This window comes from Leptinotarsa decemlineata, unplaced genomic scaffold (assembly GCF_025532065.1).
Source record: "Leptinotarsa decemlineata unplaced genomic scaffold, Ldec_3_MD MMD2_tig00000505_RagTag_RagTag, whole genome shotgun sequence".
Lineage (NCBI taxonomy): Eukaryota > Metazoa > Arthropoda > Insecta > Coleoptera > Chrysomelidae > Leptinotarsa > Leptinotarsa decemlineata.
This window is the reverse complement of record NW_027412549.1, coordinates 19,750,227-19,765,586: the sequence shown is the minus strand read 5'-3', so window position 1 is coordinate 19,765,586 and position 15,360 is coordinate 19,750,227. Positions and strand designations below refer to the sequence as shown.

The 15,360-nt window shown below is 34.7% G+C and overlaps 1 protein-coding gene across 3 annotated transcripts in view; it reads right to left on the bottom strand.

Moving 5' to 3' along the window:
• LOC111502857 (band 7 protein AGAP004871) overlaps positions 1-15,360 on the bottom strand; it is a 47,398-nt gene that overhangs the window by 13,043 nt on the left and 18,995 nt on the right. For all 3 annotated transcript variants that reach the window (XM_074174143.1, XM_074174142.1, XM_023157021.2), the window contains exons 2-4: positions 8,281-8,381; positions 5,495-5,650; positions 2,190-2,287 (exon numbers count right to left, since the gene is read on the bottom strand). In XM_074174143.1, coding sequence (XP_074030244.1) covers positions 2,190-2,287; positions 5,495-5,650; positions 8,281-8,367 — 341 coding nt within the window. In that variant the 5' untranslated portion in view covers positions 8,368-8,381. The remainder of the gene's footprint in view (positions 1-2,189; positions 2,288-5,494; positions 5,651-8,280; positions 8,382-15,360) is intronic.

Genomic DNA, 15,360 nt, shown 5'->3' with positions numbered 1-15,360 from the left:
CCAGGACCAAATAAAAGAAAGGTGTTATATGGAGTGGTCCAATCCATCCTGCTGTATGCTGCGCCAGTTTGGGCACGGATGATGGACGTGAACAAATATAGAAACATGGTTACAGCGACGCAAAGGAGGATGCTAATCAGAGTGGCGTCCTCATATAGAACAGTTTCAGCAGAAGCTATAGAGGTTATACCGGGAACACCACCAATTGATCTACTGGTTAGGGAAAGAGTACGCCTGGACAATTTCGAAAGAGTCACCGAGGCAGACAAAATTAGAGAAAGAGAAACTACTGTAAATAAATGGCAGGACAGATTGGAGAGGAACCATTCAACTGCCCAATGGACCAAATGCCTCATACCACATATTAGATCGTGGTTGACATGCGACTTCAAAAGTTTGAACTATTATGTCACGCAGGCGCTGACTGGACATGGGTCCTTCAGAACGTACACCTTGAGGATCGAAAAATCTAGAAACGATCTGTGTATATATTGCGGGGAAAGGAACGATCCGAAGCACACAGTCTTCGAGTGCGACAGGTGGCACGTCCAGAGAATGGGCTTAGAGACTTATTTCGGAGCCCAGATAACACCAGAAAACCTATTGGAGACGATGGTAAGAAGCCACAGATCATGGGCCGAAGGCGCCAGGTATATCAGAGAGGTAATGGAAAACAAAGAGAGGAAAGAAAGAAAAAGACAAGCTCGCAACCTAGGGAATCAGAGATGATAAATAGAAAGCAAACAAAGATCAAAGTATAAACCGCCCGCACCTGTAATATCCTACTGGATAGCTCCGGGTGCGGGAGAGGGTTTAGGGTGGTTTTAGCCGGTAGGAGTCCGGCACTACTGGAAAGCGATGGATACCGAGCGGCCAGTGTCCATGTGGATTTCCACCCCATCAAAAAAAAAGGTTAGGTTAGGTTAGGTTGATAGCACCCGGGCATTTCGATTTGAGTGTTCCATGGGACTATTTAAGAGGCGTACAATACGATAGCGATAACTGCTTTCCAGATAAGTTCTTCGTTTTCGAAATACACTCTTGGTGAAATGTCGAATTTTTACGATTTAAGATCCGAAGCGTATTGCAAAATATTCCTGAGAGTCCAATTAGTCGGAAAAAGTGTTTTTCTGGGTTTTTCGGAGTCCAAAATTTTTCACTCCCCAGGTGGGTTGGGGTGGGTTTCGGGATAGACGAGAGTGGGGTGACTTAGGTTAGGCTAATTTGGGGTGGCAGGGACAAGGTTAGTTAGATTGGTGACTTGTTGGGTTAGGTTCGACGACGAGAAATTTAAGAAAAAAATTATCGTTTTCATTGGAAAAATGTAGGTTATTCTTCAAAAATGTGATTATTTAGGATTTCGAAGGAAAATTTATGAAAAAAAACACTTTTCATCATCATACAGAAAGTGCGGCGTTTCGGCGAAAGCAAAAATTATAATAAAATCATAATTTTCATTCAACGAAATCACACATGACAAGAGAAAACGTCGTTTTCCGTTATAAAAAGTGATTGTATTATATTCATTATTTTCATTATACAGAAAGGGCAGAACATTCGTTTCGGGTTGTTTTCATTAGCGAAAATTTTTATAAAACTGTAATTTTCATTCAACAAAAGCACAAATGACAAGAAAAGACATCGTTTTCTATTATATAAAGTGATTGTATCATTTTCATTATTTCTATTATATAGAAAGTGCAGAAAATGCATTACGGGTTTTGTTTTCAATAGCAGAAATTCTAATAATATCGTAATTTTTATTGAAAAAAAGCACAAATGACAAGAATAAACGTCGTTTTCCATTATAAAAAAGTGATTGTATTATAATCGTCATTTTAGTTATAGAGAAAGTGCAGAAAATGGGTTACGGGTTGTTTTCCATACCAAAAATTCTAATAAAATTGTTATTTTCATTCAACTAAAGCACAAATGACAAGAAAAAACGTCGTTTCCCATCATCAAGGGATTGTGATTGACTCAAGTAAAATTCATAACAGAGAAATTCATATTCAAACAGCATCGCATGAAAGATTTACTTATGAGCCGTGTTTAGTATTTGGGATAGATAATAATTTGATTCCTACTTTTGAAATCTATCTTTACCTAACATTTGTAGTTTTTGTAGAAAAAAATTTCACCTGACATGTGTTCCTTGATATTTAACACATTTCGTTCCCACTTCTTACCTGTAATTTGAAACTTTCACCACAGCATTCAAAGGATCCTGGATTCTGTAGTAAACCGCAGCATCTACTGTCACCGTTACTGAATCTTTCGTGAGAGCCTGTAAATGTAAGAACTTTCATATAACAATAAAATAAACAATAATAAAATAAATATCTCACAAAATTTTTGAACATTCGACTACCATATACCCACCTCAAAATTGTCTTGAGGTTATAACATAATCATCATCATAATCATTTCATCATTAAATATTCCTTATAAAAATCTCCAGGAAAATGAAATAATCTCTCCAAAAAATTAGAATATACGTATTCCCTCAATTCGTAGTTCTCTGAAAACTGCTCGAAGAAGAATAGATATAGTAAAAAACGATTTGTATTATTTCAAAATCCAATAAATGATCAGATTTTTCGAATACAACTGTTTTTCCAATCAGGAATAATTTCACAAGCCACTGTCTAGAGAGCTGCAGAATTTAACACCTCTCTCTTCATATTTATTCCTCCCTCCCTTTCTATATCCCATTTCTTACTTTCTTTTTCTCTATTCCTCTCTTCTTTTTCTCGAAATATTTTTTACCTTCTGAAGTTGAGAAAAAAAATCCAGTTAAATAATTCAATCAACAATGTATTTCGAAACCATAAAAGTTCATCTGATAAATAAAACTTTTCAAATATAGTCAGTGGGCATACTTGAAGACTGGCTATAAATCAAATCATCTAAAAGAACAATTCGTTCAGGCCAGTCTCAACTCCCTACACTGTAGGTTAATGGACTGACACCTATCAAAAAACAACTACATCCCTGGCTAATACCACGAAGGGCGTTGGATTATATCCGACAGGTGTCAGTGCAGAATTCTTCACTGAAGTTATTCCGTAATATATTTCTAATTATTAAAACACACTTGCAGACCGGTTTCAGGCTGTTTGGCCACTCGTCAGTGACAGAGGTTGTGTCTATCATCAAAATAAAGTCGATGATTTCCGATAATTGAAAATCGAATTCCTTCAGTGTATCATTCCTTGAACTTGGCTGAAACGGACAAAATGCATCAGATTCGTCATCGCTCCATCTACCTGTGAACGAGGTAACCAACCGCATATCCGAAATTTGGTTCACGTAAACTCCACAAACAATTTTACAGTGTCTGATACCAAACATTATGGACTATATAAAATTCGTTGGATAATTTTTTGGAATTGATTGCTTCTTTCTTAGAAAGATTTTTCCTTTTTTTGTATAGAGATGGAGAAGTAGAAATCCACAACCTTTCTTTTCAAAAAATTGATCTCTCCTGAAAATATACTCCTTACAATTCAAATAATGGTATTCAAATCAACATTGTTTTTTGCCACATTCACCTTCTTAGGGAAAATATGAAGCTGGATTCATTTAACCTCAAATTCTACATCACCCTAAGGTAAATTATTTCAGTCAGTTAGTAGCCGGTCGGTTCGACAAGGATGCTTTGTTCACGCACTGAAATCGACCGCCGTGTTGGTCGGTGGTTCAAGCCCCAACCTGTAGTCGCGATTTTCACTTGCTATCGTCCAACCCGTGTTAGGAATCACACGTTGAAAGGTAAGACCTCGTTAGTGTTTACCTCGCACAAGTTTCGACTTCTGAAGGTTGTCGTTCGTAGGGGTGCGACGGAAACGGTTAACGGTTAACGGAAAAACAGATTTTGAACAGACAGATTTTTCAAACAGATCATCAGATATAAAAAGTTTCGTTATTGCCGATGTACATTGACAGAAGATGACATTCAAAAGGAAAAAAAGGGTGTGCTGTCGTGGGCAATAGATCGTAAATGTAAAAAAAGCGTTATAAACATATTAGTCTCTGGGGGTTACCAGCGGTGATGGTAAAGGTATCCGAAAGAGAACCATCGATGGATACTTGTAAAGAACTTGATTTCTAACAAACTAACAGTATCAGTCAAATGTTGTTTTTGTTACAAGTGTTCATAGTTGAATAATTCAGTTTCTTGCCAACGTTTCGGACTATATTAAATCCAACCGATAGTTTGGAAAAAACGAAATGGTTCATCTATGAAAATTTTTGATCCCTTTCCCAACAAAAACGACATTTGGTAAATTAGTTGGATCACCAAACCCCTCGCACCCAATGATGAAGTTAGTCTATTGAAAACACTTTCCCAACACTAGACCAAAAATTAGCGTCTCTCGTCGCGCGTTTCGCTAACCAAGTTAGCGTCCTGAGGAGATCCTCATGATCTCATAATGATCTCCTGAAAAGCAATGGCTTGAAAAGTGTTATAAGGACTCCGCTCTATCAAAAACAATCATTAGACGTTAGTTTGCTGACTTCAAACGTGGTCATAAAGACCCCGATAATGCAGAACGCAAAGGACGTCCAAATGAGGCAGTAACACCAGAAAACTCAAAAAAATCCACAAAATCGTTTTGAATGATCGAGTGGTGAAGTTGCGTGAGTTATCTGACTTTGTAAAGAACGTTTTAGCTTTATATTGCATGGGCACTTGACTATGAGAAAGCTCTGTTCAAAGTGGGTGCCACGCGATCTCACTGTTGACCAAAAATAAGAACGTCTTGATGATGCTGAGCAGTGTTTGGCCAGGTTCAAACATGGCAAACCGGAATTTTTTGTCGATATGTGACAATGGACGAAACATGGACCCATTACTTCACTCCGGAATCAAAACGATCGTCATCTGAGTGGAGAGCAACTGGTAAACCTCGACCAAAGCGCCTGAAAGCACAACAATCAGGTAGAAAGGTTATGGTCTCGGTATTTTGGGATATGCATGGTGTAATATCATCGACTATCTTGAGAAGGGGAATACCATCAACAGTAAATATTATATAGCGTTATTGGGGCGTTTGAAGGTCGAAATTGCGGAAAAATGACCCCATTTGTAGAAATATGAAGTGCTGCTTCATCAATACAATGCACAGTATTACAAATCAATGAAAACGATGGCAAAATTGCATAGAATGGGCTTCAAATTGCTCCCGCATATAACATATTCGACAGATTTGGCTACCAGTGACTACTGGCTGTTCGCAGACCTCAAAAAATATCCACCGGTAAGAAATTCCACTCGAATGAGAAGGTTATTGCTGAAACTAAAGCCTATTTCGGGGCAAAAGTTAAATTGTACTACATAGGTATTGAAATGTTAGAGCGGCGCTGGAATAATTGTGTAGCTCTCGATGCAGATTACGTTAAAAAACGTGTTTCTTTTTTCTTAGACCCAGGACTTTTTAGCCTAGATGTTAATTCACCATTACTATTGGATCAAAACTTTCATACTCACCTCCTGTGGAGGTACATCAAACGATATCGTTCGTAGGTCAACTTTGCAGTAGCTATCCAGACATGGCAAAACGAAGAAAATCCCTGGCCCTCTGGCACCTCCGGAACGTAATCTGCCTAATCGAAATATCACTGCTCTCTCATACTCTTGAACCACCTTGAAAATATAGAATATGTCAATTATGTGTGCTATGTATTTCATCAGTTCGGACTTTCATTGTCTAATATAATATAAATTGATTTGATAACCCTGAAAAAAATTAAAAAAATTAACCAAAAATAACAATTTTATCAAACAAAAAACTGAAATTACAATGAAATAACATACAACAACAACCAAATAAATAAAAATTGAAATAAAAATAAAAGCTGAAAAAATTGAAAAATTTTAAAATATTATGAAAATGGGAAAGTTGAAAATCAAAAGATTTCAAACCAAGTTATGTCACAACGTTTCGATTGTTAGTATCCACAACCGTCTTCGAGTGATAACTGGACTTATTCATCCGAGATCTGACTATTTATAGGTCATTCGACTTATCCCCTCTTACCTCTTTCCGCTTCATTGGTTTTGGCGGGAGATGACCGTTCGTCGGGAGATGACCATTTGGCGGGAGTTGGACGTTTTTCGCTTGATTAGGTTTCCATATGTTACGTATCTCTACGCTGGCTTGACTAAATGTGTTGTTGGACAACATATACACGGCTTCTTTGAATTTTCTCCTAAACCAGTGTTTCTCTTTGTGGATGATTTCAGCTTGAGCCCACTTGATGTTGTGTTGATGACTCTAAACATGCTCTGCTATTCCGGATTTGCTGGTTTCTCCTCTAAAACACACAGCGAGGAGAAACCAGCAAATCCGGAATAGCAGAGCATGTTTGGACTCATCAACACAACATCGAGTAGTCCCAAGCTGAGATCTTGCACTTAGAGGAACATTGGTTTAGGAGAAAATTCAAAGGAGCCGTGTATATGTTGTCCAACAACACATTTAGTCAAGCTAGCGTCGAGATACGTAACATATGGAAACTTCTAATCAAGCGAAAAACGACCAACTTCCGTCAAACGGTCAACTCCCATCAAAACCAATGAAGCGGAAAGAGGGAAGAGGGGATAAGTCGAATGACCTGTAAATAGTCAGATCTCGGAGAAATAAGTCCAGTTATCACCCGAAGACGATTGTGGATACTAACAATCGAAACGTTGTGACATAACTTGGTTTGAAATCTTTTAATTTTTATTTTTTCATTTTTTGTTAATGATATTTTTGATTTTTTTCAATTTTCCCAGCTTTCATTAATATTTCAATTTTTATTTGTTTGGTTGTTGTTGTATGTTATTTCTTTGTAATTTCAGTTTTTGTTTAATAAAATTGTTATTTTCGTAATCTTTTTTATTTTTTCAGGGTTATCAAATCAATTTATATTATATTAGACAATGGAAGTACGAACTGATGGAATACACCACGAAACATTGCCAACCACCTTCAAACATATACGTGATATGTTATTTTTTCAATAAGTTTCACAATCAAATTTTAATACTGTTGAAAGTTGGTGTATGTTTAATGGTCATACAATTAGGATGTTTCGAAATTTTTAGACATTTTTATGAGTCTAATTTAAACTGTTATATCTCATTGATAACTCATTCAATTCAATGGAAATGAGCGCTATATGAATCACTGCATTTTTGCCAATGTAACACAAGTAGATTGATTTAATTAATATAAATGAAATATCTTCTGCAACTTCAAACATTGTTTCAAAACCAATTCATTTGGAAAAACGTTCTCAGAAAGTTCATTCCACATAAATGCAGTTCTCCAAATGAAAGACTTCTTGAACAGTGAGTTGAACCTCAAAACGATGAGCAGTCACAGTCCGTCGCGTTTTTCACTTTAGGTGAAATCAAATGTGCCAAGTCACTTGAACACGCCCCCTGAAAATATCTATGAAAGAGAGACAAATCTCCAATTTTTCTTCAATGTTCCAGGCTATCACGGTTGCAGGTGATGTTCCTGTCTCCAAAATCAGGCGGATGGCTCTTTTCTGGATGGCATCCAGCAGCTTCAGGATATGCTCAGTGGCGGAGCTACATATATGGGAACAATATTCCAAAGAAAGCTTCATCTGAGCTTCATAAAGCATCAAAAGTCACTGAGGTGTGTATAGTTTTCTAGTTTGGAACAGTATTCCAAGCTTTTGAGAAGCAGCCTTTGCAATTCTAAAGACTTGATTGTACCAGACATATTGGCGTCCATTGCAACCCCCAACAAACTTATTGAAGCAGAAAGCGGAATTGTCTCTGCCGACATTATTACTTTCCAGTTCGGAAGTATTTATCTTTCTCGAAAAAACTAGTCATTACAAATATTTGACAAACAGGAAATCTTGCTGGTAAATTTCCTACAGATTCTTCAAGTGTTACATGTGTTCTTACATTTGAAATAGTTTAGGTAAGTAATGAATTGGAGGACATGGACCATTTTGTTGTAGTTTTGAAAACGAAGGTACTTTATTTCTGAACGAATTTAATATTTTTTTGCTCTGTCCTGATGGTTATATTATTGTACCAGAATGTAATAGAAAGCAATGTGACTTTGAATTTAATAAGATTCTAGTAAGCGTAGAAGAGGCCTACACAATTTCTCAAAATATCAACTTTTCCTTAGAGTTCATTATCTAGAGAAAAAAAATCGTATCAAAAATAAAGTGGCAATTTCGAGAAAAAGATAAGCTGAAAATGAATATAGAGTATCTACGGCTTTGCACATATTCACTTACTTTAAAACACCAAAACAGGGAAAATGGTAAGGTAACGATCATGAGTATTACTGATCCAACAGTCGCTACTATTTCCACGCAGGACATTATGTTCGGTTTCGCTGAAAAAAAAAACGGAATTGATGACAAAAATGTCGGTTAAAAGAATTAAAACTGCATTATTAAAGAGGCCATTAGGGCAGTCAACTCTAACAAGAACCTTCCGTTCACAGAGATTCACCAATGTTTCTCACGATGTCAAACATGTGGCTAACCATAACATCATTTGTATCACTCATTCCAGTAAAACTATTAACGACTATCAATCTAAATAAACTGAGATATTTCGAGTTTTCCAGCGCTGGAATACACAAACTGTTTCATACAATGTTGATTTTGGGATGATGATTTTCTCACGCTGCGGTCCCATCTGTTGGTTTCGTGACATGTCAACTGTGGATATGAATTTTGAAGCAAGCACAACCTCAATCAAATTATGTTGACGTAAACATGAATCAATTTGTTCTGAACAAACAAGAAAGATTTTTAGAATAATTAAAAATGTACATTTGAAGCGAAAAAAAATTCGAATGGAACGTTTTAGAAAACTATGATAGTGAAATTGTTTCATTTTCATCTTAGAATAATGTTGAGAGTATTGTTATTCATTCGGTCGTTTCAAAAACTTTTGTCCGTTTTAATGAGGCTTCTTCAAACTGAATTAGTGCACTTTTGCCAACGTAACATGAGTCGATTACCTCCATCAGTATTAAAATCATGTACTCGGAATTCGAGGAAGTCCGTTTTCTCCTGGTCATCATTGGCGAAGGCCCTGCCGGTGAGAAAGTTACCGAAGTGCTTGAAAAAATAGTAGTCTTTTGACGAGAGGTCCCGAGATTCTGTTGGGTGAGGCAAAACTTCGACGCTTAATCCGTTCAATTTTCGGATAGTGGTTTGTGAAACGCGCAGACGGGAGTTGTCGTGAAGCAGGATCGGACCTCTTCTATTGACCAGTGCCGGCTGCTGCTGTCGACGAAATTTTCGGTAGGTACAGGGTTATTCACCATACATTACCCACCTCTTATCATCGTTATTATTGCCTACAGAAAAAAAAGTTTAATGTAAAAGTTGTGTGCTTATGACTAAATTTTGATAAAATGTTATCAAAAATGCAGAGGCCTGCAGATTTCAGGGGATACAAATTTTTTAATATTTTTTTCAAATGGGACACCCAGTGTATTATTGAATTTTTGGAATGGTCTTTTTTCTCTGATTTCAAAAATATACCATATGTTACCCCTATCTTATAACGTTTTTGAGTTAACAGAGGTGAGGAAGAAAAATTTCAAATATTGAAAAATAGAAAACAAAAAATTTATTTAGGAAATTTAAATAACATGATAAGTCATAACAGATGTTCAATATGCCCACCATTATTGTCAATGCATAATTGATAACGTCTTATATCTATAAGTGCATCGGAAATTGCTTTATTTTTGACATTCAGATTCATTATTTCACGTCGAATCGTTTCTTTAATTAATTGAATATTATTATTATTATCGTTATTAACAATGTCTTTTAGAAATCCACAGAAAATTAATCCATAGGGGTCAAGTCTGGACTGCTAGGTGGCCATTTGATGCTTCCATTATTTCCTATCCATATTGGGAATACATTATTCAAATGTTGTCCCATCTTGCATCCAAATCATATTGGCAAGCTCGGCTTCCGAAAATTTTTGTATAAGAATATTTTCTACTTCTGGGATAAGTATTTCTTGATAGGTAACTCCTGTCAATTCAATTTTTCAATTCAATTCAATTTTATTTGGAATATGTTAATATACAATTTAATAATATTATGGTTAGGACCACTAGGAGTTTGAGGAAAGCAGCCTAAGCGCAGGTGGCTTGTAACGTGCTTCCGTCTGTCTCCCCGTGGAAGTACTTTAAAAATATATCAGGCACAAAAGTAATAGAAGATTAAATAACTGTTGCAGTTGTATTAGTGAATAGACAGAGGAAGCTAGTATATTTTATGAGAATAAGTACCTATAATTATCTATACATCTAGGTTTACATTATATTGGAAATAGGTACACATACACTGAAAGACACATTGGAAGATTAGAAAATTTACTGAGTGATATTTCTGGGTTATTGGGTATGTTTGGGTAATACCCGTATGTTATACGGGTATTATTTACAATTATGAATTCCTTTGTATTTTTTATACTTTAAAAATGTGGTATCTTTATTTCAAGGGGGAGCATGTTATACAGTTTTGGAGCGAAATAGTAGACTGAACGTTGGGTATGACTTTTTTTGTAAAGGGGTATATCAATGGATAAATTATGTACATTTCTGGCGTATTTTGTATTTGTCTTAGAATAAGTGATATTGTTTGAGTATATCCATATAAGACACTGGTGTGCATACAAACTTCTTATATCAAGCAGATTAGTTTCAGAATAGAGTTTTTCTGTATCAAAATGTCTGTTTTTTTTCAACATTATTTTTGAAACTGTATTCTAGAGCACCTGTACAATATTTAGCACATTCTCAAACATTCCACCCCACACTGTGATACAATATCGTATAACTGACTCAACAAGAGATTTGTAAACAATAATTAAGCTTTTTTTTATGAGTTCATACATTTTATAGCTAAGATGTCTAAGTCTTTTCACTATATATTGCAAATGTTCATCCCATCTCAGATGTTGGTCCATTACAACTCCTAAATACTTTAGTTACTTTTTCAATATATGGACATTCACAAATGGTTTCAGAACACTTTGGCATAAGTAAATAAATTTTTTGTTGGACAGGTTGGAAGTTTCTCAGAAGAGTGAAAGTAATAAATTTCGATTTTTCAACATTAAGGTTGAGAAGATTGTTACTTAACCAAATTTGTATTTTACCCAAACACTCTTCTGCTACTTTATATACCTGTTGCCATGTATCACCTGTACAGATAATTGCAGTATCGTCAGCATATGATATGAGGTGCCCTTTGAAATTATTTATGCGACTTGAACTATTAATATATGCTAAAAATAGTATTGGGCCTAAAACGGTACCTTGAGGTACGCCACTCGAGATTTGAAAAAAATATTAAAAAATTTGTATCCCCTGAAATCTGCACGCCTCTATATTTTTGAAAGCATTTTATCAAAATTTTGTCAAAAGCACATAATTTTTACCTTTAATTTTTTTTCTGTAGGCAATAATAACGATGATAAGGGGTGGGTAATTTATAGTGAATAACCCTGTACATATCGTCAATTTTCGATTGCAGAAAGTTGTAATGATTACAGTAACAAAGTCTTTTTTGTGTAAGTTTTCACCTTTGGGAAGTGCCTGGGTGGCTCATCGGTATTCAACCACTGTCCTGGACGTCTCCTGTTGTCGTAGACGATCCATTTTTCATCGCACGTGACGATCCGATCGTTTTGGTTGCTCAGAAGCGAAGAAGAACAAACCTGGAAACGTGACAATTTCTGTCGATCTGTCAAATCGAGGGTCACCTACTTTTCTAGCATGACATGACCTTTCCAATACGTTTTAAACCATCAAAAACTGCATGGAATTTGACACCCAGTTCTTCCGCTATCCCACGCAACGCTTGTGGTAGGCCAGTCTCTACCTGGGTCCTGAAATCCTCGTCCTGGATAACTGTACGTCGACCACTTCGGGGCTCTTTTTCGAGGCGAAAATCTCCGGAACGAAATTTCGCGAACCAACGTCGAACAGTGCGTACATTAACACCATCACTACCAATTCACGGGGTGAAGAAATCCTTCAACCAGGGAAGAAATACACTTATGGTCCTGTTGGCAACTAAAAGAGCTTTCAACAGAGTTTGGATAAAGGGATTTGTCGCCAAGATTTGGTCGGCAGGCATGCCCTTATTTGTGATTAGGATTCTTCAATCCTACCTGAGCAACCGAACTTTCTCGTGTAAGAGTGGACCAAACCACATCTGCGAATTATCCAAAAAAAGCAGGTGTCCCGCAGGGGACTTTCCGATGTTTCCGAGAAAGAATGTGGGTATTTGCCTAGTAGTCTAGTTCACATGTACTTTTTTTCGTAACATTTTTCAGCCCTGTCCAAAAATTACGATCAAGGTGTCATTCGATTGGTATTTTCGCCTAGAAAGTTTAAGGAAAGGTCCGAAAACGTGCCGATAAAAATTACAAAAGTTATAAACAATTAAGTGAAAAAAAAATGGGGCTTTAGTTTTATCTTAATATCTCGGAAAATTTTCAAAATTTCGGAAATTTGAAAAAAGATTTGAAAAGATCAATGAATTTGCAAAAAAAAGTCCCGACTCCCGAAACTGTATCTCGATTATTTATAATTTTTACAGAACCCTGAAAATAGAGTCAAAAGCGGGTAGTCTGGCTTCGGCGCGCCATTCGTCACTCTGACATAAAAACAAAAAAAATTATTTAAACATATTAAATGTGAATATTAAGGAATGAAAAAATTCATGTAATGTTGGGATCCATCAATTAACAATAATCCGCAGATAAACAATTTTTAGCCCAATTTTAACGGTAATTATAAATTTGTTAATTAATAACTTTTTCTGAATTGAAAGTTAATATAAAAATCCCTATAATTATTAAACTGAACCCCTGGCATTTTTTTCCTTTGATGAAAATATCCTTAATAGGCAACAAAATAGATTACCAAAATAAAAAAATTGTTATTTTCTATTTTTTTATTGACAATTGAAAATTATAATTTTATGAAAAATACATTAAAACAATTTCTTCCTCTAATTTTTTATTGTTTCGATGTCTCATGGCTAAAAACTAATTATTAATATTTTTTTTTTAATTTTTTACAGGTATTTTCAATAAATTTATTATATACAAATACATTGTTTATAAGCAATTCGAAAAATTTTTTTGCGTTATGTTAATTGAAAAAAATCATGATTTTTAGGAAAAAAATGGTTTCTTAAAAAAATTTCTTTGTTGCTAAAAAATGCGTTTGTTAATTAACAATCGTTTTTTGCAACTAAATATTAAAATTAAGGAACCGTTTTTTTTAAATCATAAATTCTATTGTTGTTTGAGGTTTTGAAATAACTTTTTTTTATTCTTCTTTTAATTGTTTATTTTTAAAAAAAATTGTTATAAACAATTTTTTTCAATACTTTGTTCTATAATAAAAGTAACTATGTGTTTTTTTTCATTTATTCTATTTTTTATAAAACTTTTAATAATGTGATATCTTGATACTTGTCTTTTTCATTCGCTCCTTCGCTTTTATAATTATAATAACTTTCAAACTATTGCAGTTATGATAAATATGCTCCCAAGTCTTTTTTGTTCATTATGAATTTATTAACAATATAAGCCTTTAACTGAAGTTGTAGTCATATTATTTATTTAATTATTGATCGTTATTTATTAAAAAAAGAATTTTTTTTAAGTCTTTTCAACATAAACTTCGTGTCATGTATGAATAAATAGTAAGGATTCTATTACTTGCACTTTTAGTAGTTGTAGGATTATTAACATCCACTGATTGTCATATTTGTATGGAGTTTAAGAAAATTAAATGAAGCAATCAGTCATTCTGTTAATTTAATTTTAATGAGTTTACTCATTAACCTTCTTTAAATTTCCCATGCTCACAATTTTTTCAAAACCTCAAAGAACAATAGAATTTATGATAAAAAAAGGGTTCCCTTAATTTTAATATTTAGTTGCAAAAAACGATTGTTAACTAACAAAGACATTTTTTAAGAAACCATTTTTCTTCTAAAAATCATGATTTTTCTCAATTAACATAATGCAAAAAAAAATTTTGAATTGCTTATAAACAATGTACTTGTTTATAATAAATGTATTAACAATTGCTGTAAAAAATTTTTAAAAAATATCATTAATTGGTTTTTAGCCATGAGACATTGAAACAATAAAGAATTAGAAGAAATAAATTTGTAATGTATTTTTTTATAAAATTATAATTTTCAATTGTTAATAAAAAAATAGAAAATAACATTTTCTTTATTTTGGCAACGGTAATCTATTTTTTTGCCTATTAAGGATAACTTCACCAAAGGAAAAAATGCCAGGGTTTTAGTTTAATAATTATAGGGATTTTTATATTAACTTCCAACTCAGAAAAAGTTATTAACTAACAAATTTATAATTGACGTTAAAATTGGGATAAAAATTTTTTGACTACGGATTATTGTTTATTGATATATCGCAACATTACATGAATTTTTTCATTTCTTAATATTCACATTTGATATGTTTGAATAATTTTTTTTGTTTTCATGTCAGAGTGACGAAAGGCGCGCGGAAGCCAGACTACCCGCTTTTGGCTCTATTTTCAGGGCTCTGTAAAAATTATAAATAATCGAGATACAGTTTCGGGAGTCGGGATTTTTTTTATGCAAATTCACTGATCATTTCAAATCTTTATTCAAATTTCCAAAATTTTGAAAATTTTCCGAAATATTAAGAAAAAACTAAAGCCCCATTTTTTTTCACTCAATTGTTTATAACTTTTGTAATTTTTATCTGCGCGTTTTTGGACCTTTCCTTGAACTTTCTAGGCAAAAATACGAATCGAATGACACCTTTGTCGTAATTTTTGGACAGGGCTGAAAAATGTCACCAAAAAGAGCTAAATCGAGTACATGTGAACCAGACTATAGATGACACTGCGATATACACACATTCGTTCCCGAGCGAGGTGGCGAAGCAACAGCTTTAGATCCACCTCGACAGGTTGGTCGTGGCGTACTTCGAGCGTAACAAAACCGAGATTAACCCTAACAAAACAGAACTCGTCAACTTCACGAAAAAATTTACTAACGTGAAGATCTTCGGGAAGTTGCGAGTGAAGGGTAATTGCGTTGACGAGCAGAGGAGCTCACGATATCTGGGAGTTATCCTGGATAGTCGCCTGAATTTTCAGGAACATTTGAGCTTGGCGATCCAACGAGCGGGTGCTGCGGTTAAACGCACGTACCCGCTCATTCCACGGAACTCGAAGCATAGCGTCAACAACAAGCTACTAATTTACAAATGAGTAATCAGAGCAGCTATGTTGTACGCTTATCCCG